At 31.6% G+C, this 24,187-nt stretch overlaps 4 protein-coding genes across 4 annotated transcripts in view; 3 read left to right on the top strand and 1 right to left on the bottom strand.

Annotated features, from left to right (window-relative positions):
* The window catches only part of LOC123710569 (runt-related transcription factor 3-like), a 35,548-nt gene extending 28,362 nt beyond the window's left edge, over nucleotides 1-7,186 (top strand). Inside the window, exons 5-6 of the mRNA XM_045662553.1 lie at nucleotides 4,989-5,120; nucleotides 6,531-7,186. Of these exons, the coding sequence (XP_045518509.1) occupies nucleotides 4,989-5,120; nucleotides 6,531-7,033 (635 nt within the window). The 3' untranslated portion in view covers nucleotides 7,034-7,186. The remainder of the gene's footprint in view (nucleotides 1-4,988; nucleotides 5,121-6,530) is intronic.
* Nucleotides 7,187-8,096: 910 nt separating this feature from the next.
* LOC123713872 (pre-mRNA-splicing regulator female-lethal(2)D) lies at nucleotides 8,097-12,710 on the top strand. The gene is made up of 5 exons (XM_045667776.1): nucleotides 8,097-8,253; nucleotides 8,372-8,599; nucleotides 10,272-10,396; nucleotides 11,213-11,540; nucleotides 11,997-12,710. Exons 2-5 carry the CDS (start codon nucleotides 8,407-8,409, stop codon nucleotides 12,254-12,256), a joined length of 906 nt encoding a protein of 301 aa, XP_045523732.1. The 5' UTR covers nucleotides 8,097-8,253; nucleotides 8,372-8,406; the 3' UTR covers nucleotides 12,257-12,710.
* A 465-nt stretch (nucleotides 12,711-13,175) lies between these two features.
* Nucleotides 13,176-24,160, bottom strand: LOC123711233 (centrosomal protein of 162 kDa). The gene is made up of 5 exons (XM_045663724.1): nucleotides 23,544-24,160; nucleotides 17,153-17,708; nucleotides 16,062-16,577; nucleotides 15,625-15,839; nucleotides 13,176-14,750 (listed from the first exon to the last, which is right to left on the bottom strand). The coding sequence occupies exons 1-5, from the start codon at nucleotides 23,910-23,912 to the stop codon at nucleotides 14,538-14,540; spliced, it is 1,869 nt and encodes a 622-aa protein (XP_045519680.1). The 5' UTR covers nucleotides 23,913-24,160; the 3' UTR covers nucleotides 13,176-14,537.
* Nucleotides 18,688-23,527, top strand: LOC123711239 (carboxypeptidase B-like). The gene is made up of 9 exons (XM_045663734.1): nucleotides 18,688-18,887; nucleotides 19,912-20,328; nucleotides 20,640-20,831; nucleotides 21,565-21,698; nucleotides 21,773-21,933; nucleotides 22,151-22,279; nucleotides 22,447-22,543; nucleotides 22,936-23,082; nucleotides 23,207-23,527. The coding sequence occupies exons 1-9, from the start codon at nucleotides 18,797-18,799 to the stop codon at nucleotides 23,444-23,446; spliced, it is 1,608 nt and encodes a 535-aa protein (XP_045519690.1). The 5' UTR covers nucleotides 18,688-18,796; the 3' UTR covers nucleotides 23,447-23,527.
* Nucleotides 24,161-24,187: the final 27 nt, after the last annotated feature.

Below are 24,187 nucleotides of genomic sequence, written 5' to 3' on the forward strand. Positions count from 1 at the left end.
ATATTAGAAAAAACCCTCCGTGATATTCCAATTACGAGTTAAACATAATGTTTCATTATAATATAATACCTATATAATGTTAATATTTACAACAAACATGGTCAATAATATTCGTTGTTATTAGATAACATCGCATGAAGCCGCGGTTTTTCCGCCATTCTATCGTGAGCATTATTTTACATTACATTTTGTCAGGAACCGCAACCCCAATGCACCAAGCGCTTTTATTTAGACACCTAATTAAATATTTATTAAGTGCATATCTCATTTATACATTAACCCGATTTTAATTTCATGTACCAGCGCACAAAATTAGGAACAGTAATGGTCGGACCGCAAAATGAAGTGGGCTCGTGTTCTGCTACTAGTTGAGTACTCGATGCACTTCACCAAATTATTATCGAAATGAAGTTTTCAATGCGACTAATGCGAATCGATTTCTCGCTTCTAAATGTTGCCAGTTTCTAATTATTATCGAATTGCAAAAAATTAGGAAATAATGAGTCCATAAAACCCTGAGATGATCGATATTCATTTAGTTATTTACCGATTATATTATAAACACAGATTAAATTTTTAAATGTTGCCAGTAGCTAATTATTTTCTAGTGGTAACTTTTAGGAAATCCTAAGGAAATCTCTTATATTTGCTAAATTATTTCCAGACATTTAATTTTTAGACAAGTGTTCCAAAATTTTTCGTGTAATATTAGTTCTGTGGTCCTAATCTGAACCTTGAATTCTGTAACCTAAATATATATAGTTTAGTTACTTTATCTACTTCTAAGGGATCTTAACTAGTTGTTACGATTACTATTTCGTATAGTCAGAAATATTACAAGTAAAATTATGATATTGATTTAAGACCTACTTAATAAAAAACAGCGGAATGCTGTAGAGCGGAAATAAAAAGTCGATTAAAGGTTGTGATACATTTGACTAGCAACGCGTCATGCTTAATTTACACGATATAAAATAAATTAATAATCATTAAAACAATATTTGAATGTCAGCTTTATACATTAATCGCTTAATTCACTGAAAACTGTATTTATTATAAATAAAAGATAGCCATAATTTTCTTTATACATTAATAGTGATATATTCTAACACTCATTACTGCGTTCCCCATATAATAATAAATTATCATTAAAAGAGAGTGTTTGGTCTTATATATTTATTTACAAATGATAGGGACAAAACATTGACTTTTAGCGTTTAAATCAGACTATATTTAGGTATTTGAACCATATGTCAAAATGACCTTATAATCAATTTAAAATAGTCGTTCGAAGGCATTTTGATACATACTCCCAGTATTTAAATTATGCATAAGATTTCTCGTGTTTTAAGCTTTTAAATCGAATAATGATGACTGATTTACAAATAATAGCATGAGTGAATTCATAGTAAATAAACGTTAAACATGACGCATTCCGCGTTCAAGACGTATCTATACTCGTACCAAATAGTGTTTACGCCATCACATATCTGAAACGATATTATTAACAGAGTCGAGCCTTGCGCACTGTGACCCGTCTAATTCCTGTAAATTTGTGTTGTACGGGCGTCAAAGAACTCCAGTAACATATCCTATTGTAGTTTTACTCGTCATAACTAAATGTTATAGAGACCGTGTAGACCTAGTACATTTATTTAAATTTATATTGATTTAAAAAAGAACAATGAAAACTTACATCTTAAAATCTAATTGTACAGCCTTTAACAGGCAAACACAGCATGCTTTATACTTAATAAATATTTCTATTACAATTCTTACAAACCATATTTATATCATCTAAAAGCGAAATATATAAATGATAAGTTATTGCAAAATTTTGAAAATAAAGCGAAGCTGTGAGTGAAAGACGCGATTATATTATGCGATGATATCTGTTAATTAAAGAAAAACATCCACAAAATAATAAATAACGAGGTACTAATTACCGTCGAATAACAAGAATCATATCGATAACTTCGATATGATTCTTGTTATCCAAATAAAGATATTAGATTATAAGAGATAAATCAAAATCTACTTGGGATATAATATAGTAAAAACTGTACAAAAGGGATTCTCCACCAATAGTTTACTAGTTTTATAATTTTAAAAATACCAGTCTTATTACATTATTTTTATGTATATGTTATAATTGTAATACTAAACAATTTTAATTGAGATGACCGAGTGGCGCAATGTTATAAAGTAAAAAGTAAGTAATGTAAGTAAAAAAGATTGTAACCATGGTAACAAAAACTTTATAATAATGCGGTGTTTACATAATTGCTATATTTTCGGCGTTTGTAACGTTGACATCACTTCCGGGCAGAGGTGAAGGCCTTTTTCCCGAAGCAATAAGTAAGATCTCAATCTATTTATGGATTTTTCCTCGCGTACTGTATTAATATATATATAAATCGTAATCAGCACGACGCGTTTAATTTTACTAGAATAAAGGAATTTAATGTGGGAATTACCAGTGCGTCACAATAAAACAGGTAAATTATAATTTCAAAATTATTAATTTACAATTCCAATTATAATTGTATAGACTATATAAGTACCAATTGTAAAATGTAAATACATTTATTATAATCTAACATGTGTAACACACAAACTTAAATTCAATATTAGTTTTGAAATAAAATAGTATGAAATGTGCGCATTAAAAAAGGGAAAATTATAATTTCAAGAACGTCACGTCGGGCGGAGATATTTCTAGAACCTACTTACGAGAGTAATTCGTTCAAATACGGAAACTTGTGTTTCTATGCTCGATCAAAATTTTATTAGATGTATATATACATCGATACATGCCGTATTTTGTTTGATTTTGGTTCACTTTGTTTTCCTTTACCGTATGAGCGATTATATTTATGCACGCACAGTTCACTGCCGAGCTTAAATCCAAAATCTTAGTTGAAGGTTAGTGCCCCTAACTAGGCTAACACTTCTTATATAATATATAATATTGAGAGTTAAAGAGCCTATTTTTTCTTTTAAGCATTTAAATGACAAAGTTTTGAATAATTTTAATACCAAAACCCTACGTGTCAAAAGGCTCGTATACACGACAAATACGAAGACAAAGAGGCCCAATACGTACACTACATTTACATAATGTTTTATCGCCTAACCCCTGACTCAGTTGTCCGTTTGTATAAACTACGGAGTGACGACTTTAAAAAAACTTGTTTATTACGAAATTATCGTCAGTGAATTATTGGAATCGGTTAGTCAGACAGGTTATAAACGACGAAGGACATAGGCCTATGTATGAACGTAATCTAAGTTTTGGAAATAAAATATAAGGCAGAAATTGCCATACTTGAAACGGTTATTAAACTTTGAATTGAAAATAACATAGTGAGATGTCGAGTTCTTTTAGGTGTCGTACCTCTTTGCTATATGAAACATTAAGAATAAAATATATATATATATATATATATATATATATATATAAGAATAAAACATTAAGAATAAAAAATATATATTTATATATATATATATATATATATATATATAATTTCATACTATGAGAGTGTGTATGTATAGTGGTGGGTGAAACAATGAATATATTGACGTTCACCTGAGCCACGCTATTAGTTTGCAAACAGTAATTTTTATGTATTTATGGTTACGGGAATTAATCGTATTGTAACTATGAATTGGAGTGACTTACTTTGATATAAATGCTTTAAATTATACGTTCTTTATTCAATAATATTGACAAAACCTACTGCTAATTTACGCACCAAATTACACAAGCTAAGACAGCATACAAATCGTCCAATGGTCACCTAAACCTATAAAGGATTATCCATTTGGAAAACAATACAAAATAAACTGTCAAAATATCGATTGTATTCAAAGGTTTGACCTACCTTTCGTTAGCATTGAAGTGTGAATCAGCGGCAATCCCGGCGCGTACGCTGTTCCGTACACGTGACCTCCATATTTAGCACCTGTTCATAATTCATAAGTCAAATACTTACAAAGGTACTACTTCGTGTTATTACCCATAACATGACAAAGATTTTTAATTTTTTAATGTTCTATATTTAACAAAGCAAGTGTGCCGTTTGTTAGTTGAGCAAGTCTATGTTTTTTATAATATTGATATAAAATACGTATGTTAAAATTCGTAGTAACCTTATAGAAGTTCTGTTCTCTAAATCTACAGAAAAAAAATCTAATAATGTTTATTTATTTGTGTGTATGTTGTGTAAAAACTGTATAGGTTATATTATTACAACTCATATATATGATAAAATAATGGTGGAGATTACTATTACTATAACTTTGATAAAACGTTATATAACATCTATTATTAAACTGATATTATGGTTGTTATGGTAAACCTAGTTTTAAACAAGGCTTAAAAACGTTATATTGGAAATGATACGTAATATAATATAGTATCTGTATGTATAAGATATTTAACCGTCAAATTACTTATATAATTTAATTTTACGTAATAGACAAAGAAAGTAGCATATTTGTAAGGTTCTGTTTTTCTTGCAGCTGTAAGCTTAAATAGTGTTAAAATTATAAATAAATAAAATCACGTTATTTACAAGCTTTCCATCGCTAATCGGTTGTTGCATTGTATCTGGATTTGTATGGGAATTTACCCCATACCCCACGTAATATATTGATATTCGATTAATAGGTTGAAATGTTTACCCCGATGATATCACTATATTTAAAAAAATTGTTAGAAAGTAAATTGAGAAAGTTTGAAAAGCGATTATTGAGTCACATTAGAAAAACAGTACTGTTAGTAAATCAAACTTCTTAATTCCCGAGGCTATTTATTTTGTAAATTGTTCTTGTCTGCATTGAGTTACGCGGTTCACAAGTTTCTATAAATACACACGAGGAATTGCTAGCTAATCTGACCTTAAAACCATTTATACATATATCGGTTTTTCCTCACCTGTGCAACCGAACTGTACCGTGTAATAAATTAAATTTTTATCTTTCAGAAAACGCTGGCAACATTCTAGGCGCAAGTGAGTGGAATACTGGCTACTCCTCCACAGCGTCAGTGTATCCAAGTTATGCACCCCTGCAACCTCCTTATTATAAACCAGACGCTGCCATTCACATACCTACTGGTAATCAATTGATTATTAATAAAAAATATACGCACTCATTATTCCGGTAAAGCTTTTAAGGGTAAAATTGAAAGTCAAAAGTTAGCGCGTATAACGTTAAAACCCAATGCTTTTTTGTCATATGGAATCTGTACTTAGCGCCAAAATTCGACTATAAGATTCAGAGTACAATCACTCACGTCATATGAACTGGATGGTTCGTACCCAAATAAACTATAATTGTTATGGTAGGCATATAGATTATAGATATTATATAGGCATATAGATATAGATATTAGAAACAGCTAGGATCCTGGCCCCAGGCCTGTTAGTCTATTGTTTGTTTATATTCTGTCTCATACGAGTCATATAAATACTTTTTTACCCTATGCATAAAATAAATAATATATAGATAGTAGCATGTTATAAATACAGTGGAATCTCTATAACTCGAATGTCAAGGGAAATGCAAAAAAAATCGAGTTAACGAGTTTTCGGCTTAACAAGAACTTCGAGACACATATCATTTAACTGCTGAAATATCGACTTACAGCGGCGCGATTTCTGAGTGTATTTTTCGATTTATAGACTCGAATTTGAATTCAATGCAACTTAAGTTTTGAAGTATATATATATTTTATAAATTATTTTTAGACGCTCAAACAATGAACCGAATACATGATATCAGTGATGATATCGAGGATCGTGTATTCGGTTCATATTTCGAGCTTCTAAAAATAATGATAAAATATATATAATGTCATGTATTCGAAGATAAGTTCGTAGAGTGTTGATTGCAACTCTGGCTTCTTTATTTATTATTGGTGGTTCAAAACTTGCTGGATCAGTATGTTCAACGTCATTTCAAAAAAAACAATTGAATAGGAACCCAGAACCCGAACATTAATTTTGGATTTTACTGCTATTTTTTAGGACTCTTCCAAGTAAGACGTCATTATATTTTACTAACTACGACTTACGGAGTTTTTGAAATTCAAGTTATCGAGTATAAATATGTATTATAAAATACTTCGTAGGGAAATAACATTTTGTTCGTCTTAGAAAGTCTAAATAATTTGAGATACCGGGTATTCAGGGATTCAGCGCAAGGAAATGGCAATTTTTATCGACTTACTGAGGATTTCGACTTCCCGTGGTTCGAGTTATAGAGATCCCACTGTACAAGTATAACTGTCATGCTTAATGTTTAGGGTGCAATAAACTACAAAATGTATTTTTCTGTCTGTAACGTCTGAAAATGCATAAGTGTAATTAAAAGCAATTTTTCGCTTATGAGAAAATTAACAACTCCTCCTGACAACTCCTTAGAGCTAGAAATACTTGCAAACGTTTTTAGATTGTTTGCTACTAGTACAAGCCCGAATTTTGTCAATAAAATACCCTTAATTAATCCGCATTATCTATTTTCAGTTTTACCAGAAATTCCTTTGAGTCACACTGACTACACTGGTTTTCAAGGCGGTAATAGTTATGTCAAAGGCAGTCCGAGCGGCACCGGGGGCAGTCTCACAGATCTCAACAACATGTCAACTCAACGCTACGACCCAAACTATTACAACTCGTGGCCAAGCAACAGTTACAACTATCAATACAATAACATAAACAACAACCCGGCATGCATACAATCCCATACACCTTACATCAACCCCAACTCTCAAATGATCCTTCCCAACCTTTATTCCACAGTTAATCAAAACCAAATTCACGTACATTTACATAGCTCTACTGATAAATACAATCTAGAACAATACATACCGAGTGAAATAAAAATAAGTGATATAGACGGTGGTATTTCCATTACAACTGAACTCCCTGGTAGTGGGGAAGCCAGTGGCCTTGTGCAAACTTGCGAGAACGATGACGTCAAACATCAGCTTTATGGCACTAATCAAGAAGTGTGGCGACCATATTGACAGTACGCTTATTATGATGAGAACAATCAACAATCTATTGTACATATTGTGATATAAGTGTATATATATATAGACTAAATCAATTAATGTTAAACATTAATTAGATTGTATGTGTTATGTATTCTAATTGTATTAAATTAACATATCACGTTTTGCTGAGTTTTTCATCAAAAATAAAAATAAAGTCCCTTTAGTTTAATTATTTATCCTAACTACGTTTAGTATACTTTATATCTAAAATTCCTGTCCTAATGAGTCGATAAAACCACGCAGGTGACCTGAAGACCTACTTTATATCTAAAATTCTACTACTGAATTAAGATAACCACGCAGTGTTCTAAAGACCGTATAGCATATATACCTATATATAATTATCGTTATAGAACTTTGTTAATTGTTTTATAGATATTTACTTAACTTTACAACAAATGAACTGAAAGAATATCTAAGATTTGCCGTAATTTGTAAGTACATATAATACTCTAATGATTATTATACAATATAAGCTCTTTTATTTTATCTCATATTCAAATTTAGTGCATATTGTCCTATTGCATGGCTGAATTACAATTTCCGAATAAGATTAATTTAAATTTACCGCCTAGAGTGTTACATAGATTGAAATTTAGCGCCAAACAGAATTTTGCATTATCTGTCATTTTAAAACCTCCCGTTTTTATGGGACATTAATTCACTTTTATCACTGAACATTTTTTTCGTTAAAATAATACAGGACTAACTAACTAGGAGTAAATAAGTCAGGATTTAAAAACGTCACAGATAGCTGTAGAAAATCCTGGCTTAAAGCCGAATTTTCTATTGTTTGGCTTTATCTAGTCTTTTAATTCAACATACCGTCAAACACTTCGACATAATGGTTGCTAAAGCTATAGGCCCTAGTAGTTATTAATATCGGCGAGAACACCTGTCCTATTTTTAATATATAATACTTAACATATCAACTCATATCACTCAAGTTTTTAAAGTTATAAATTAATCTGTAATCGACATTATAGTTAAAAATTGAGATTGAACACTGGCAACACTTTAGTAAGGTTTTAAAATGGCGGCGACGAACTCGAGTTAGAATAGTTATGAGTTATCAATTACAATTAATTTACTAAGTAATTGAAGTTCGTGCTAAATATAGTGATAAAGTTTTTTCAAATAAATATATTTATGTTTAATCAGATTAACCATAATCAGTTTATATTCAAACTGTAAGTATTTCGCATCTGCAGGTGTACCTGTTTATCTACGTCATTCTTGCAGGATTTCGATAGACGCCGATCGCAAATTATTGGTGTTTTAGCATTAATTTGGCTTATTTACTTGCAGTCCAGAGAGCCTCTTAACTCGTTAGTGAGAGTGCGATGTCAGAGGAGTTAGAGAGACATGTCGAGACGGCGAGCGACGCTGCCGCTGGCAGCGGCGTCACAAACGTGGCGCGAGTGTTATTGACCCCTCAGCAGCTCGAGACAGCGACCGCGGAGTCTCTCCGTACCTCGTGGAAAAACCAGGACTCGTATATTGAGCACCTCGAGACATTGAACAAACAGTTGGAAGGTACCTATTTACGAAACGATTACAGTGGCTTGGTAGTGTTAATCGGCAATGCCGTAATGTGAGTTTACGTGCGAAAGTTGTTAGTTCTGTATCGACAATGCTTTAACTAAAATATTAATAGTGATATGACAAAATAATTGTGACTTGGAATGTTACCAAAATATGTATTGTTTGTGGTTACGGGTGTATCTAGGTGTTGTAAGATAACAAGAAAAGACGGTGTAATCCTGTGTTCCAAGTGAAGTGCTGTGGAAGTGACACCATGTGGGGTATTACGATAGCTAGTGAAAAGCCTAAGGCCATTGTGATAAATGTTATGAAACAGTCAAAAGTTTCCAAAGAGCAGTGCCTGATTTCAACAACTATGTATCTACCGGAAAAAGTAAATATATTTTTTCTTTAATTTTACCTAGATATAAGTAAAGTTTTATATATTAATTTAAAAGAATTGTATGTAATATTTTCCTGTATAATAATTATTTATGTGTTAAAATGACTGTTTACTACTTACTCCAAACAAATATAACATTTTATTATAATGATGAATAGATTTCAGTCCAGAAGTTAATTTATTTCAAATTCAAAATGAAAACCTAATCTCATAATTAAAGAAAAATTTTAGATATTTACTTCACCGTTGTATTACAAACAATATATTTAATGCATTACTACTAAGTTTTCAGTACCTATTGTTTGATTTTTTCTTTCATAATAAACATATTCTTCTATCTTCATTTATGTAAAACCTGACAAAAGCATTAACTTATTCTGTTTGGATTTTTAAATAGATTTATGTAAAGTTGACAGAATAAACTAATCTGTACCAACTATTTCAAAAAAATTGTTATAAATTCTTATTTATTGATGTATCATAAAAACTTAAATAAGCATGTTGAAAAAAATAATGGGATCAGAATTTTGAAAATTATTTTTTTTTACTTGCTCATTTCTATTACTTAATAATTAATTAGTTTCTTTTTACTTGTACTCAAAATAAATGATAATGTAAGATAATTTATTATCAGATCATATCACACTCTTTTCTATATTGATGTTAATAAAAGTTGATATTTGAATAATCCATGCAATAGAAGTTAAATGAGGGTAATAAAATAAATTCCTCTAAAAGAGGTATAAAGTAAAACAGGGATATGTATATGATTCATGAATGAATTTGAATTTTAAGCTTTGGTGTTTTTTTGAAAATGTAAATTAATATTGCAAATTTTAATTGTTTATTCTATTATTGAATCTGGTCATTATGTGTTTGACTTTTACTTGTGTATACTAATTAATAACAGTATGTCAGATATTAATCCTCAAGCAATAGTTTTTATTGTTATGTTTGCAATTGTCTTATTTGTAGTTTAAATTGTTTGCACTATATAGTTTATATATTCAAGAAAATGTCCCTAAAGAATTGTGAATCTTTTAATATTTTTATGTAAAGTAGTATAATAAGCTTTTATAATTGCAGTTGTTATGTTATAATGTATTTATACTATAGACTAAATTTTATATGGTACATAATTTAGTTAAGGTGTTGTCGATCACAACATTGTGACAAGTTGTAAAGCAAAGAAAATTTGGCATATGTAAAGCTGTTATATTTAATTGTATAAAAAATCGTATCACTTAATATTTTATATTAATAAAATGTTTAATTTTTCAGGCAGCTTGGAAAAGGCGAAAGGTGTAGAAGAAAGAATAAGGCAACAATATGCAGAGTCACAACATCGCGAAAAGGTTCTTGTTAGGAGATTAGCTGCTAAAGAACAAGAAATACAAGACTATGTTGTAAGTATATTAATTACTGTGTTCAAATTAATGTTTTAGAACTTCAAGGTGAATTTAAAGTATGAGTAGCATCTTGCACCATATTTAATACTTATATGACTATGCATATTATGGAATGAAGATAATATAAGAAGCCCCAATGGAGCATGATACATTTCTGTATATAGAAACAGTCGAAATGTGGATTTTTGATTTTGATTAAATTACATATACATGCGTATTTTGTATTATAATAGAGTGGATTGATATCATTGTATGTTTTCTTATTACTCATAGTTTGAGTCGAAGTCATAGTTGGAGTTTGAAATCATCTGGCTATGGTGTTTACGGCTGCTTAACTAAAATTTATTAATATTAATTAGAGCAGTGTTGGGCTAGTGGCTTCAGCGTGCGACTCTCATCCATGAGGTCGTAGGTTCTATTTCGGGCTGTGTACCAATGGATTTTCTTTCTATGTGCGCATTTAACATTAGCTCGAACGGTAAAGGAAAACATCGCGACGAAACCGACTTGCCTTAGACCCAAAAAGTCAACGGCGTGCTTCAGGCACAAAAGGCTGATCACCTACTTGCCTATTCAATTCACAAACGATGATGAAACAGATACAGAAATCTGAGGACCAGACCCAAAAAGTTGTAGCGCCATTGATTTATTTTTATTAACTAAAATTATTTTAATAACTAATTCTTAAATTGAATGAATGATGTTTCTGAATTCAGCTATTAATTATTTTTCCTAAAAGGTATATACAAGCAAATATTATTCCTGTTACTTTCTCATAACAGTGCTTTTATTGGTATTGTATTTAAATTCCAGAGTCAAATCACAGAACTCAAATCATCACACGCAAGTTTAAATGGGCGACCGTCGTTACTGGATCCAGCCGTTAACATGCTTATATTAAGGCTTAAGCAGGAGCTAACATCAACTAAAGCTAAGCTAGAGGAGACTCAAAATGAATTATCGGCCTGGAAATTTACACCAGACTCAAATACTGGGAAAAAGCTAATGGCAAAATGTCGTCTGTTGCATCAAGAGAATGAAGATCTCGGCCGAATGACTTCTAGTGGCCGGATAGCTAAGTTAGAAGGTGATTTGGCATTGCAGAAAAGTTTTAGTGAAGAAGTTAAAAAGTCACAATCCGGTATGTAAATAGGAATAGTTTTCCCTTTATGATATTAATATCATTTATTTAAATAAAAGAGGGCTTCTTAACTGAAATGTTAGACAAAAAATTATTTTATACAAACCACTTAATTAGTTATGAAATCTATTGATAGATTTCGCTCGAATCGATTCGATCGATCTACACTAGCATCTTACACTGTTTCCTACATTTATGTCTCCAGGCAATATACCAAAAAAAAATGGGTAGATTTAACAAGAAAACATGAATTTGTATACTATCCTAGGCTGTGAATTTGTTAAAAATTAACGAAGCCCATAACACCAGTGGAGCACAACTTGCCTCTATTCAGGTGCCTATGGCCTACCTACTGACTACAGTTAACAAGGCCACATTAGTGATGTGTATATTTCAAAAAAATTATGCAAATATTGAATGACACCTAATTCTAATGAATTAAAATCACATTTTCAGAAATGGATGAGTTCCTACAAGAATTAGATGAAGATGTGGAAGGGATGCAGAGCACAGTGCTATTCTTGCAACAAGAGTTGCGAGCGACACATGCTACAGTTAATGGAAACCGGCCAAACACACCCGCTGACAAACGAACTTACTCGGGTAGTGAGTGCAGTGACACACCAGTCGGAAAACGGCGCCGCGCCTCTGTGCTTTCTCTAGACTATAATGAAGAAGAAGAACCACTGACAGTGACTAACGGTGAAGCGGACTAGTGATCAAACATTTATCTATGAATTCTCTGAGCGGTCTTTCTTCAAGTGTTATAGACGAAATTCAATTGCATTGCAATTAATGCATCACGTTTTGAGTAAGTGATGTGTAATGTGGAAAGTATTAGTGGACCATTCTGAACAAGATGTGAATTTGACATTGATTTTTATTATTGGAACAAACAGATGACAATTTTGTAATTTATTTATGTAAAGTGCATTAATGTGATAATTTGACTTATATGAGCAATAATAGTTTTTGTTGCCAATGTTACTATGGACGCCTCCATTGGTGAATATTCCTCGTGTTGCAATAACAATGACACTAAGCCTAAGATAAATGATTGCCGAGTTTTTATTGAATTTATGTGATTTTCTAAATGAAATGTTTCTATTTTGAAATTAGGATTGAATGTATATATAGAGTTATGTTAATAAACATATGTCATCAGTTAAAGGTTGTTTTATTTTTAATGCTCAATATAATGCAACCTTTTTGCATATTATTAATTACACAATGATGCCAACATAATATTTATTTCAAAAGTAACCTTAAGTTTAGGCTTTATTTCATTAAAATGATATATTATGAAAAATACAAATTTTAATTAAAATTTTGTACAAATTCCTTATAATATGAATAGGTGACTTTTTGCCACAAGATAGCATGATATGGAATGCCATGACAGGCGTAAAGAATTTTTTTATTAATGCTAATCATCAATCGTTAATAAATCAGTTTTAATGCACCTTAAAACTTTTTTCAAAATTTACTTATATGTAAATTTATATTATTTGTGTAATATTAAGGCACTAAGAGATTGACATATGAAAAAACACGAGCGGGTACAAGAAATCACTCGGGTAACCATCAATAAAATTCAGATATACACAAATAATTTATTAAAATTGCAAGGCACCTTATTACCAACACATAGGTGGGATTTATCACACATTATTTTTGACTAGCAAGTAAAAGCTTACATTATAATTATTTATTATAGTGTGCGTAGTATAACAACGATCACAGATTGAAAATACCAATCTTTTATTATTCTAACAATTTAATAAATTAAAACATTACTAGCCTTACACACACATGAGAACACATGCTTCGATATAATTTTAAATTCCTCTTTTACGGCTTATGAACTAGCATAAAAAATATTAGATTTTTTTACTAAATAAATTGCGCAAAAACCGTAAACTATTTCATCCAAGATTGCACAACACGGTGATAAAAATATAATAGTTATATTGGCAAATTAAATCAAAAACAAAAATATTAAGCCTAGTTGAACAGAGCATAAGTGACAGCGCACGATATTGCTGGTATAGAAAATAAACAGAATACAAACAATTTACATTCAATTCACAAATTAGCGTTAAGTAGAAAAGCGAAATTTCTATTCCATTGTTAATGCTGCTTAGTTCTTTGAACTTGAAGTGTCATCACTATATATATATTCTTGTTCTTATCTTAACATCATCTTATTCTTATACGTGAAAAAACAGAGAAAATATTGTTCAGAGATTAATATTTTACGTTCTTTTTTTGGAACATTGAGAGACCGTGGTCTACAAGTAAAAGCGTGGACAAAGGTAGAATATGGTAACAAACTCGTTTAGGTAGTTAAAAGTTATACATTAAAACTAATCTTATGAAACCCATTGCTCTACATAGTTAAAAAAAAAACTCTTCAAACATAAAAATATTTTCTTAACAGAAAAAAAAAATATTATAGTTTATGTAAACGTGATATTAATCTTCAATTAGGCACATAGTGATCAGGTACCATAGAGTGGCCGAAGTATTTAAAACACAATAATTTTTTTGTGTTCTGTAGAATCTAGAGGCTCAGTTCAATAATAAATTAATAAAATCAATAATATCTAGCATAACAGTCAGGAGGGTGTCCCGGCAAATAATGTTACCAGAATCATTAAATGAGCAAAAGTAGATTATTTCTAACGCATATATACGTGCAGCCTTTTCCCCAGGACCAAAGTTCTCGTCAAATTACGTGCCGAGACTAATTCATCTTATATAGCGACTATTTTCATTAATATTTTTTTTTATAACTTTCTTTCGAAAGACACGGAGCAAATAGAAAAATAATATAAATCTAATTCCTATTCTTTAGATTGTCCCATAACATTATTCGTGACAAACGCACTAAATAATATTAATATAATATTCTAGGCATAATTATCTAATAGGCATAATTTTCTTAAGCTATGGATAACCAGCAAAAAATATAATGTGACCAAGTTAAAAAAACGATCATTTACGGCTATTCCCCTTGGACCCAAAATTATCCCCACCCGCATGCATTTCAGTCGCTTGGTACTTTATCAACTTGTCATCCGCTGTTCTTACCCGTTCCTGAAGAATTTCAACAGTGCGATTTAGCAGTTTAATTTCTTCTTGTAGAGGGTACAGTTGCATGTTCATCTGCATTAGCTCTTTTTCATGAGCCAATTGTAGTGTATGAAGCTGTTGATAAAAATAAATTGTGACGAATGGTTAATACGCAACAAGGTTCAGGCATTCAATCTAATGTATCTTATCCAATCTTATCAAAATCAATCTAACTATTATAGCCATAAAATGTTACATAAAAAACTTTTCTTTTTTTCAACTTTTTAATTGAAAGAAAATAGGATTGAAGTGATGGCCTTCTCACTTCAAAAAGCTTGGTATCAGCCGTATGTACTTATATCGTACTATCAACACGATACAACAACGAAAACGAACGGCTTCATCGAAAGCCAGAAAAAAATCGGGGCGGCTACGTTCTGTTAGAACTACAAAGGCTGTTATGCTGTTAAAGCCAGAATTCGTCGAAAACCATTAGGAAATAAATTCCTTTCGCGAGAAATGGAGATGCCCGCTAAGACTGTCGCGTTTTATAAAATAAGACCTGGAGCCCGATGCTTATTGTCGATATACATCATATGCATAGAAATATGCTCTTTACCGATGAAAAAAATTCATGATTGAAGAGCACTACACTGAGTAAAATAATAAAGTGTATGCTCAGAGTACTAGTATCAAGGACACAGTCTTGGTTCATGTTGTGAAACTCTCAGCAACACATCTTTTAAAAATATACCGTGGACTCTCCAGCAAGATTCCTGGCAGACAAATCGCGGATATGAGAAAATCTCAAGATGAGTGATACCTATTTATTATGAGTAAAATACAAAAATTCGATGATTACACTTTTTTAAATTAGTTAAATTATTTTTATTTTTTTTAGTATTATTACTTGATTGTAATATATCAGAGATTGCTTACACGTTCGTTAAAGATTTATTTTCCAAAACATATAAAAGGCATAACATAACAGATAACAAATAATACTTACATCTTGAATACGTTTCTTTTTCAACATAATTAGATCTTCATTAGACCTTTTTAAAGACGCGAGAAGACCCACCCTTTCTTCCATGAGGAGCTCCTTCTGCTTCCTTACATCTGATATTTCAGCTTCCATCTCATGAGTCACTTTAAGCATCACACTCTCAGCTGACTTAGCTGGTCTACATGTACTTTTCTTTTGCGGGTTTAAATTCATTAAAACTGAAACAAATCAAAATTCAAGACAACGTCGTCGCTTCGCAATTAGATTCTAATAGAACTTAAAAAAATAAAAGCCACGGTGTGTGTCAAACATTTCAAGTGTCAAGCAGAAAATTTCGATAAGGTATTTTTTTGCCATTTTTCCGTATGGAAAAAATAAAAAATTCTATTCTAAAAGATATTATTATTTTTAGTAATAATGTTTATCTACGTTCCACCTACTTTCTTTTTCCTTTTGCAAGTTTCTCAAATTCTTTCTTAACTCCTCCGTTTCCCGGTTAATTTTAGAAATTGTTCGTTGTTTCGCTGTAAGTTCAGTCTGTAATCCTTTTATTGTAGCAATGAGGTAGCTGTCTTCTTTCAGTCTGTTGAAAATTAAGGCTGAATTCTGGGTTAGTCTACTAACGGCTGATGATGCTCTGTCAGCCTTTAAAAAAGTCTGTGTCCCAACCGTATGTTGACTTTTTTGGACTGTTTGGACGGCAATGTCTTGTAAATTAACTTTATTAATTTTATTTTTTAAGTCGTTATTGGTTTTTTTGTCATCCATTAGCTGTCTCTCTACGTCGACTATATGATTCTCGTATTTCTGTTTCATATCGGTAAACTTTTCTTGAAGGCTTATTAAAACTTGGTGAAAATGCGTTTCTTTGTCTTTCAATTCCTTTTCTAATCTCAATATACGATCTTCTAACAATTTCTTTTTGTTGTCATCGACTGTGGATGATTTTGATGCAACTGTAAAATCATAACCGTCATCAATGAAATAATGTGTACCTACCGATATACATAAAATGGTTGTTAAATACATATTTTAAATATTCGGTTTACATTTAACACCTGAGAATTTTAAGAACGTATATATATATAGTATGGATTTTTTTAAGTCACCTGGAGGATAAGTAGCCTAACTGTAGATTACTTATTTTATTTAAAAGGGCCATTATTTTTAAAAGAATGGGAACCACACAATTTATTGAAGAAATATACTTTACACACGGAAAACGAGCCGGTTAAAATACGAAAACATTTACTTTAATCTAACAAATCAAAGTTAAATCAATCAAAATCAAATCTAGAAAGATGTAGAAGGTAAATTAAAAAAACATGTGTTGACCTAATTTAATTGGAATAAAAATAGGAAATAATTTGCTGTCCAATATTTTCATCTCTACTTTTCATATGTATAATTCGATTACAGTAAATATTAGATATATATGCATATCTGGTGGAAGAATACTAGTCAAAAAGTTTAAAAATAGTACACGCAACTACGTGTATTGTGCTAGTAAAATATTACAAATTGTTATTACCAATTAACGCCGAAACAGAGTCCGGATGTTTCCTCCTCAATATCAACTCCATTTCCTTAACCTGCCTTTGCAAGTCCTGTATAATCATAGCATCTTTCTCACGTTGGATACTAAAGTTCTTTCTTTCATTCTTCTCCTTGTTTAACTCAATCAATGCACTTTGCTCATTTTGCTTATAATTTTTAAGTTCAGTTTCTCTATTATTATATTCCTTTGCAAGCCGATTAACGAATTTCTCGCATTCAACTAATTTAAATTCAGCCACTTGTTTATCCTCTTCTAATTCATTTACTTTTTTCTTTAACGCCTTACAATCGTCTACAAGTTGTACGTTTAATAATTCAAGACTTTTTACTCTTTCATTTGTATCCTTTAGCTCTTCCAACTGCTGATCGTGTTTACAATTAAGTTTTTTCGGCGTACCAGACGTCAGCCGAGCTACTTTCGCGGCTTCTTTTTTCTTAGAATCTACTACTCCTGCGGAGAAAGGTCTTGTTTTCGACTTACGTCGACTATCAATATTGTCTTTCCCATTTCGCCTTACTCCTGGGCTGACCTACAATGTAATAGAACATACAAATTGAATGTTTTTATAAAATTATGCTTTAAAATGTAGGCCATTGACTCGGTCGAGCGGTAACTGTAAAAATAAAAGCCTATCGCGATTGGTGCTGGATAATCGGAGAAAATCGTGTTTACAGTAAACAGTGTCGTTATTAAATAACTGCAACTCGATGGCAATGACCGGTAAAAGCGGACGAAGCTGCAAATCTGGTTCCTAAATAAATATAACTGTTAGACAATTCCTCCAATCGTATTATATATATATCGATAATGATTGCTTTGTCTTTACGATAGAGGATTGTAAAGAATATCTTTGTTTAATAAAAATACAAAAATGTGTTCGAAAAAGTTTCTGGAAAAACTTAATAAAAAAGCCTTCGTGAACACCAAACTTCGGTGGTAACTATTATTCTACAACATATCATCCATCAATTAATTTTTTCACGAGCCTATATTACAAAAATCTAGAACGTGTTCCAACAGGAAACTATTGCATTTTATTATTTTTGTCTGTAGGTATTATTTTTGCATAATCATAAACCGGCAAATTTCCCTTGTATCATCATCACTATAAAAGTTGTCCTTATACCGAGTCATTAATACAAAATTAAGCAGTGACTAACTTAAATCAAGTCTTCATGAAATGATCCAAGGATTTTTCTATGTACAAAAAATTCAAAATCGTAATTCTGAATTTCTCTATACAAGATAGAAAGAGTTGAAGTAGGTATATATATTTCTGCATGTACTTAGTATTAAGGGATTTCACACATAAGTATGTATCAATAAATTGAAGAAATTTCTATTCACTATGTTTACTATTACATTTCTCTCTGTTTTATTACGTAAAATTTATTATAAAGATACTTTATACACATCCCATATGTTTCATACTTTTTAAATTACATTATTTACAAATAGGAATGTGGCTCTAATACAGCCGCTTTCATAGTTTTACGCGATATCAAGTTCATGAACAGTAAATTCAAAACACGCATTTGATTGCACAATGTATCAAAGCTTTAAAAGGGTGTTGCATAGCTGGGACTTCCTTGGCAGGTAAGTCAGTACTCAGTAGCCATGGAGTTGCTGTACAGATCGGTCGCGTTTCTAGCGGTCACCACTGCGGTATTTGCTACACCTCTCCTCAACGAACTTCCACCAGGAAAGGGTATGTGTTTTTAATTTAATACGTAATCGTTTTAAGATAATTTTAAGACGTATTACATATTTTTATATTATCTCGGTGCATTTAGCAGCAAACAAAAGGATCAAATTAGGTGTATGTTTAATTATAATAAGTAAAGGAAAATTCTTTGAGTAACAAAGTGGTTATCGAAATAACCAATATAAAAGCATAATTTTGCTTGTGTACCTAATACATAAAAATAATACACAACCATATTATCTCGGTTGTAATAAAAAATAATAATATCATAAATGAAAAACACATCACAAATCAATAAAATCACGTTTTTCCTATTCACCATTATTTACTGATCTATCTACAAATGAAGACCGGAACTTGGAAACGTATGCATTTTCCTCATAAGTAAAAACGTGAGTAAAATCTAATAATGAAAATTGCGGAAATCATACAGTACTGTTTTGATTCACACTTGGAATACTAAATAAAAAAATATAATTTAATAAAATATTAATTTATCTTCACGGTAGAAAGAACTCTTGAAGGATTAAGCTTACATTCTCTACAACTTATAAACAACTAAAACTCCATGTGTAATCTTGGTCACAATTTATAAAGGCGGCTTTTAACGAATGACGGCATCACTTAGAAACAATTCTACTAACGATATCAAGTATAAGCCAACCTGTCCAACATAACTGTTAAACCGGACAAGATCGAGTTAAGCACAAATGAAAACAGAACCTTGGCCAGAGAAAGTCATTAACATGTCACAAGGAACGAGCCCCGCATTCTAATTAACAATCCCATTATCGATTCACACAACATACCGTAAAGCAAAAAGCATGCTGGTTAATACACGCAATAAATCAATCGAAAGTAAAACTTTCTTGTTACTTAAATTATTCATTTTAACCAAATTAATTTACAATAACTTTCACAAATAATAGGCCGAAAAAACGTGTGTAAATACTTAATAAAAAATTACTTGAAACAAAGTATATTAAAAATTGTTATGTATAATTAACGTTTCAAATAAATATTCTAGAATGGCCAGAACGTTTGTCTGTCAAGCAACCTTACGAGCCCGAGGAAACAACACAAAGCCCAGAATATTATTCAACTTTTTCATCAGATCTATCATTCAATGAAAAACCTTCAGAACATATAAATGAAGTATTACCAGCGTTGAACGAAAAAGTAGAAAATATAGACGCAGCTGACAGGAGTACTTCACCTGGTACTAATGTTGAAAAATCAGAAACCATAAATGAAAACTTGCCACAAGTAAACGAGAAAGCCGATCAAAAGAGAGAAACAAATGAATCCCTAAAAGACGTTTTAGGCGTTGCTAAGGATGCTGAGAAAGAAAATAAGGTAAATTACTCAGGGGCTCAGGTGTGGAAGGTCTCAACTGAGAAGAGTGGAGTTCGGACAGTCCTTGGGCGCCTACGAAGAAGAAACTGTAAGTATATACAAAAAGCAAAAATCAATCATAATTACTCCAATATGAAACTGTGACTGAATAAAAATTTAATTGCGTGTTAATTTTCACTTCTATGCATGTTATCTGCAAAAGAAATATTTGCTGTATTTAAACAAAATACAAACTGAATGGACTGGACAATGAAATTAGTTATGGTCTTGAAAGCATACTAATTTGTTTTTCTAGAGTTACTGTATTCCTTAAGGTTGTATATATGTTTAGTTTATGCATGTGCAAGTTTAAAATTAGTATGTAAAACAACACATTCAAGGGTATTATTATTATTTCAGTAATCGCCACATGGTCCGGAAACCACTCTTATGTAGACGTTTTTGTCAAGCCCCATGCTGTGGAGAACGTAACAAGAGCTTTCAAAAGAGAAAATATAGAATATGATGTCATTATCGATGATCTACAAAAGCGAATCGACGAAGAGAACCCTCCACTAGATCAAAACGAAATCGAATTGCAGGATAGAAGAGGTTAATAAATTTCATAATAATTATTATTGGTAGCTCGTGTTCATAATTTATTTGCGTCTTTAAGGTTTCTAGCCGCACATTTCATACAAACCAGCTGCCGAGAAGATTGTCAACCCGCTAAGATCGTCTATAAGATCTTTAATTTATAGGCCAACACAAATAAGCATCCCGCCCGCTTGTTTTGTATGATTAAATTACATAAAAAACCTAGTTTTCCATAGTTATGTGGTCTTGTTACAGCGAAATCTTACAAATTTTGGCGTTACAGGGCCAATCGCCGGAACTTAGGGTACTTAGGTGTCTACATGGGCTATAATGCAATAGAGATGCCAAAGGAATACTGGCCATATGCCAACTGGGGTTCGTTATTGAATAAAAAAGCAACGCAATATTTGTACTAACGTCTAATTGTTCGTTATTAATATAGACGTTTGTCTTGATGTGTGTCGTAGTGTTAGTAAATAACGTGAAAGGTGGATGTGCAAATACGTTTTCAAATTATATTTTAACACAGAAATATTTAAGAAAGGTCAAGGGCGATATGGTAACAAGGATTAAACTGCCTACACAAATTCGTATTAAACTATATGCTAACATTCTTATAAAAATTACTATAGGGTAGTTATTTTATACAATTTAACACTAGCCCAATAAATATATATAGAGATAAGTAATGATATTGGTACCTAATACCAACACATTTCAATTACTATTTAACACAATTATTTTTTAGGACATCGAATGACGTGGAAGCAATATCATAGACTTGAGGATATCCACGGATTTTTAGACTACTTAGCCAAAACATATTCCGCTATAATAAGCGTTCGGTCTATAGGAAAATCATTTGAAGGAAGAGATCTTAAGGTATTATTTTAATATCGTTTTCTAAGTTTTTCTAAATAAGAAATTGTTTATCTTAGTAATTGTTTTCATTGCAGGTATTGCGTATTTCAAATGGTAGACCTTCAAATAAGGCAGTGTTCATAGATGGTGGGATACATGCGCGGGAGTGGATAAGTCCAGCAACAGTCACGTATTTTATCAACCAATTCGCTGAAAACTTTGACGAGGAGGAAGACGACATCAGAAATATAGACTGGTAAGATGTGAAAACGACAAGCTTTATTAAGGTCAAAATTATGACTAAATAAAACGAGTTAATAGTTGCCGACATTGTTCAAGTTGAAAATAACACAATCACACATAAAATACTGGGTTTAGATGCTGTTTTACGTATTTCTATTAAATTGTGATAAAATGTTTTTACGCATTGAAAATACATTGACGGGAATTAAACGACACCTTTTTAATTTAAGGTACTTCCTACCCGTGGTGAACCCTGATGGTTACGAATACACCCACACCGCTGATCGTTTATGGAGAAAAAACAGAAAACCAGCTGTTGGCAGGCAATGCGCTGGTACCGATCTCAATAGGAATTTCGGGTATAAATAAAGTTGTATATTGATTATAAATTGATATTGATAATTTTTATTTTCTTGTTGTTATTTATAAAAACATGGCATCCTCTATTTACAATTGTATGTAGGATAAACAGTATTATTAAAAACGAGTTAGTTGAGTGCGGTTGATTTAATGTGTATTTTTATAGATACCGTTGGGGCGGCAAGGGTGCTTCAGCTAATCCCTGCAGCGACATATTCAGAGGAAACCGAATGTTCTCAGAGCCAGAATCGAAAGCTTTGTCAGTAAGTGGTATCAAATTTAATGTAAATATGTGCTTCAACTGATGAAGTGTCAGTCATAGATAAATAGAATGCAGTTTCAGAGACACTTAAGTTAATTGATAAAATATAAGTGGTAATTTATCTATGCTGATTAGAATAAGAGGTGCTTCAAACCTTAAGGGTACTAATTAAGCTAAGGAAAAGACATGTGCTTCTATATATATGTGTGTTGCCATTTAATGCCTCAAAGTCATACAATACACAATATTGCTTGAAATAAGATACCCTATGATGAATACTCTGGTAATCAACTAGCATTCTTATCTCATTTTTTTCTGGCAGGATCGCCTATCCCATGAAAATATATTTTTCAAATATAAAATATTATAACTCAATGATGCAATTACTTCCAGGATTTTATCAAGAATACAGCAGCTAACTTTACAGCATACCTAACATACCACAGTTATGGCCAGTACATTTTGTACCCATGGGGATATGATAATGTGGTGCCCCCAGATCACCAAAGCTTAGATGAGGTTGGAAAGAGCATGGCAGATGTAAGTAATACATTTTAATAAAAGAATAAAGGCCCACATTTTTAAGTTTGAATAACATGTTACAAATAAAATTAAGTAAGTTTAGTAATCTGATGATAAAGTTAATTATTTTGAAAATTTATAGGCAATAAAAGAAACAGGTGGGTCAAAATACACAGTGGGATCATCAAGTGGAGTATTGTATCCTGCTTCAGGAGGATCAGATGACTGGGCAAAAGGGCAAGGAATCAAGTACTCATTTACAATAGAACTGAGTGACAAAGGCCGATATGGTTTCATATTGCCTACTTCACACATTGAACCTGTTGCTAAAGAATCCCTGGCAGGATTAAGAGTATTGGCACGTTATGTAAACAAATATTAAATTTGTATAAACTATTTATTTTATTTCTAAGGTTGTGATTTAAACTTAATATTAAAGAATTTTAATAAATTATTAATCTAGGACAGACTCTTATTACCTTAAAGGATTTGTTGCCTTCCTTGGGAGCTTCTAAGCTTTTTGACTTATCAACTTTTACTTCGGAAATAGCTGATGTATCACCTAGATAAGAGGTAGCCTTATTAGTAACCACTGGACTGCTTTTCAGTAAGTTTTCTGTTTCATTTGCTATGTTTTCGGCTTTTCTCAATATCAACTCCACGTCGTCTTCGTCGGTTATTTCAACATGATTATTGTGAGACAGTTTTTTGATTTCATTGAAGATCATTTTAATTTCTTCATCGCTGTCTTTGAGGGCTTCGCAAGTTTTTTCTAAGAGTAGGAACTCCTTATTACTGCTATCACAGGACATTTCCTTCATTTCCTTCGAACTAGATATGGATGACATATTAGCAATATTGTTAAGACACTATCATAGATATTTTCTAATGTTTTACTTTGTTATACCACATATTTTAAGAAAACGTTTACATCTAACAAACGTGATAATTTTGTTGTTGGCATTCTATAAATTCTTTGAGGTTGCTAGGCAACTGCACAGATTACTGATTACTAGTAGCAACCTACCACTGAGAAGTGTGCTGGATACACTTATATAGGAGTGGTTCATAACATATTATTTAATAAATAACAGATCATAATGTAGACACCGCCCTAAAATAG

The sequence above is a fragment of the Pieris brassicae genome, chromosome 1 (genome assembly GCF_905147105.1).
Source record: "Pieris brassicae chromosome 1, ilPieBrab1.1, whole genome shotgun sequence".
Taxonomy (NCBI): Eukaryota; Metazoa; Arthropoda; class Insecta; order Lepidoptera; family Pieridae; genus Pieris; species Pieris brassicae.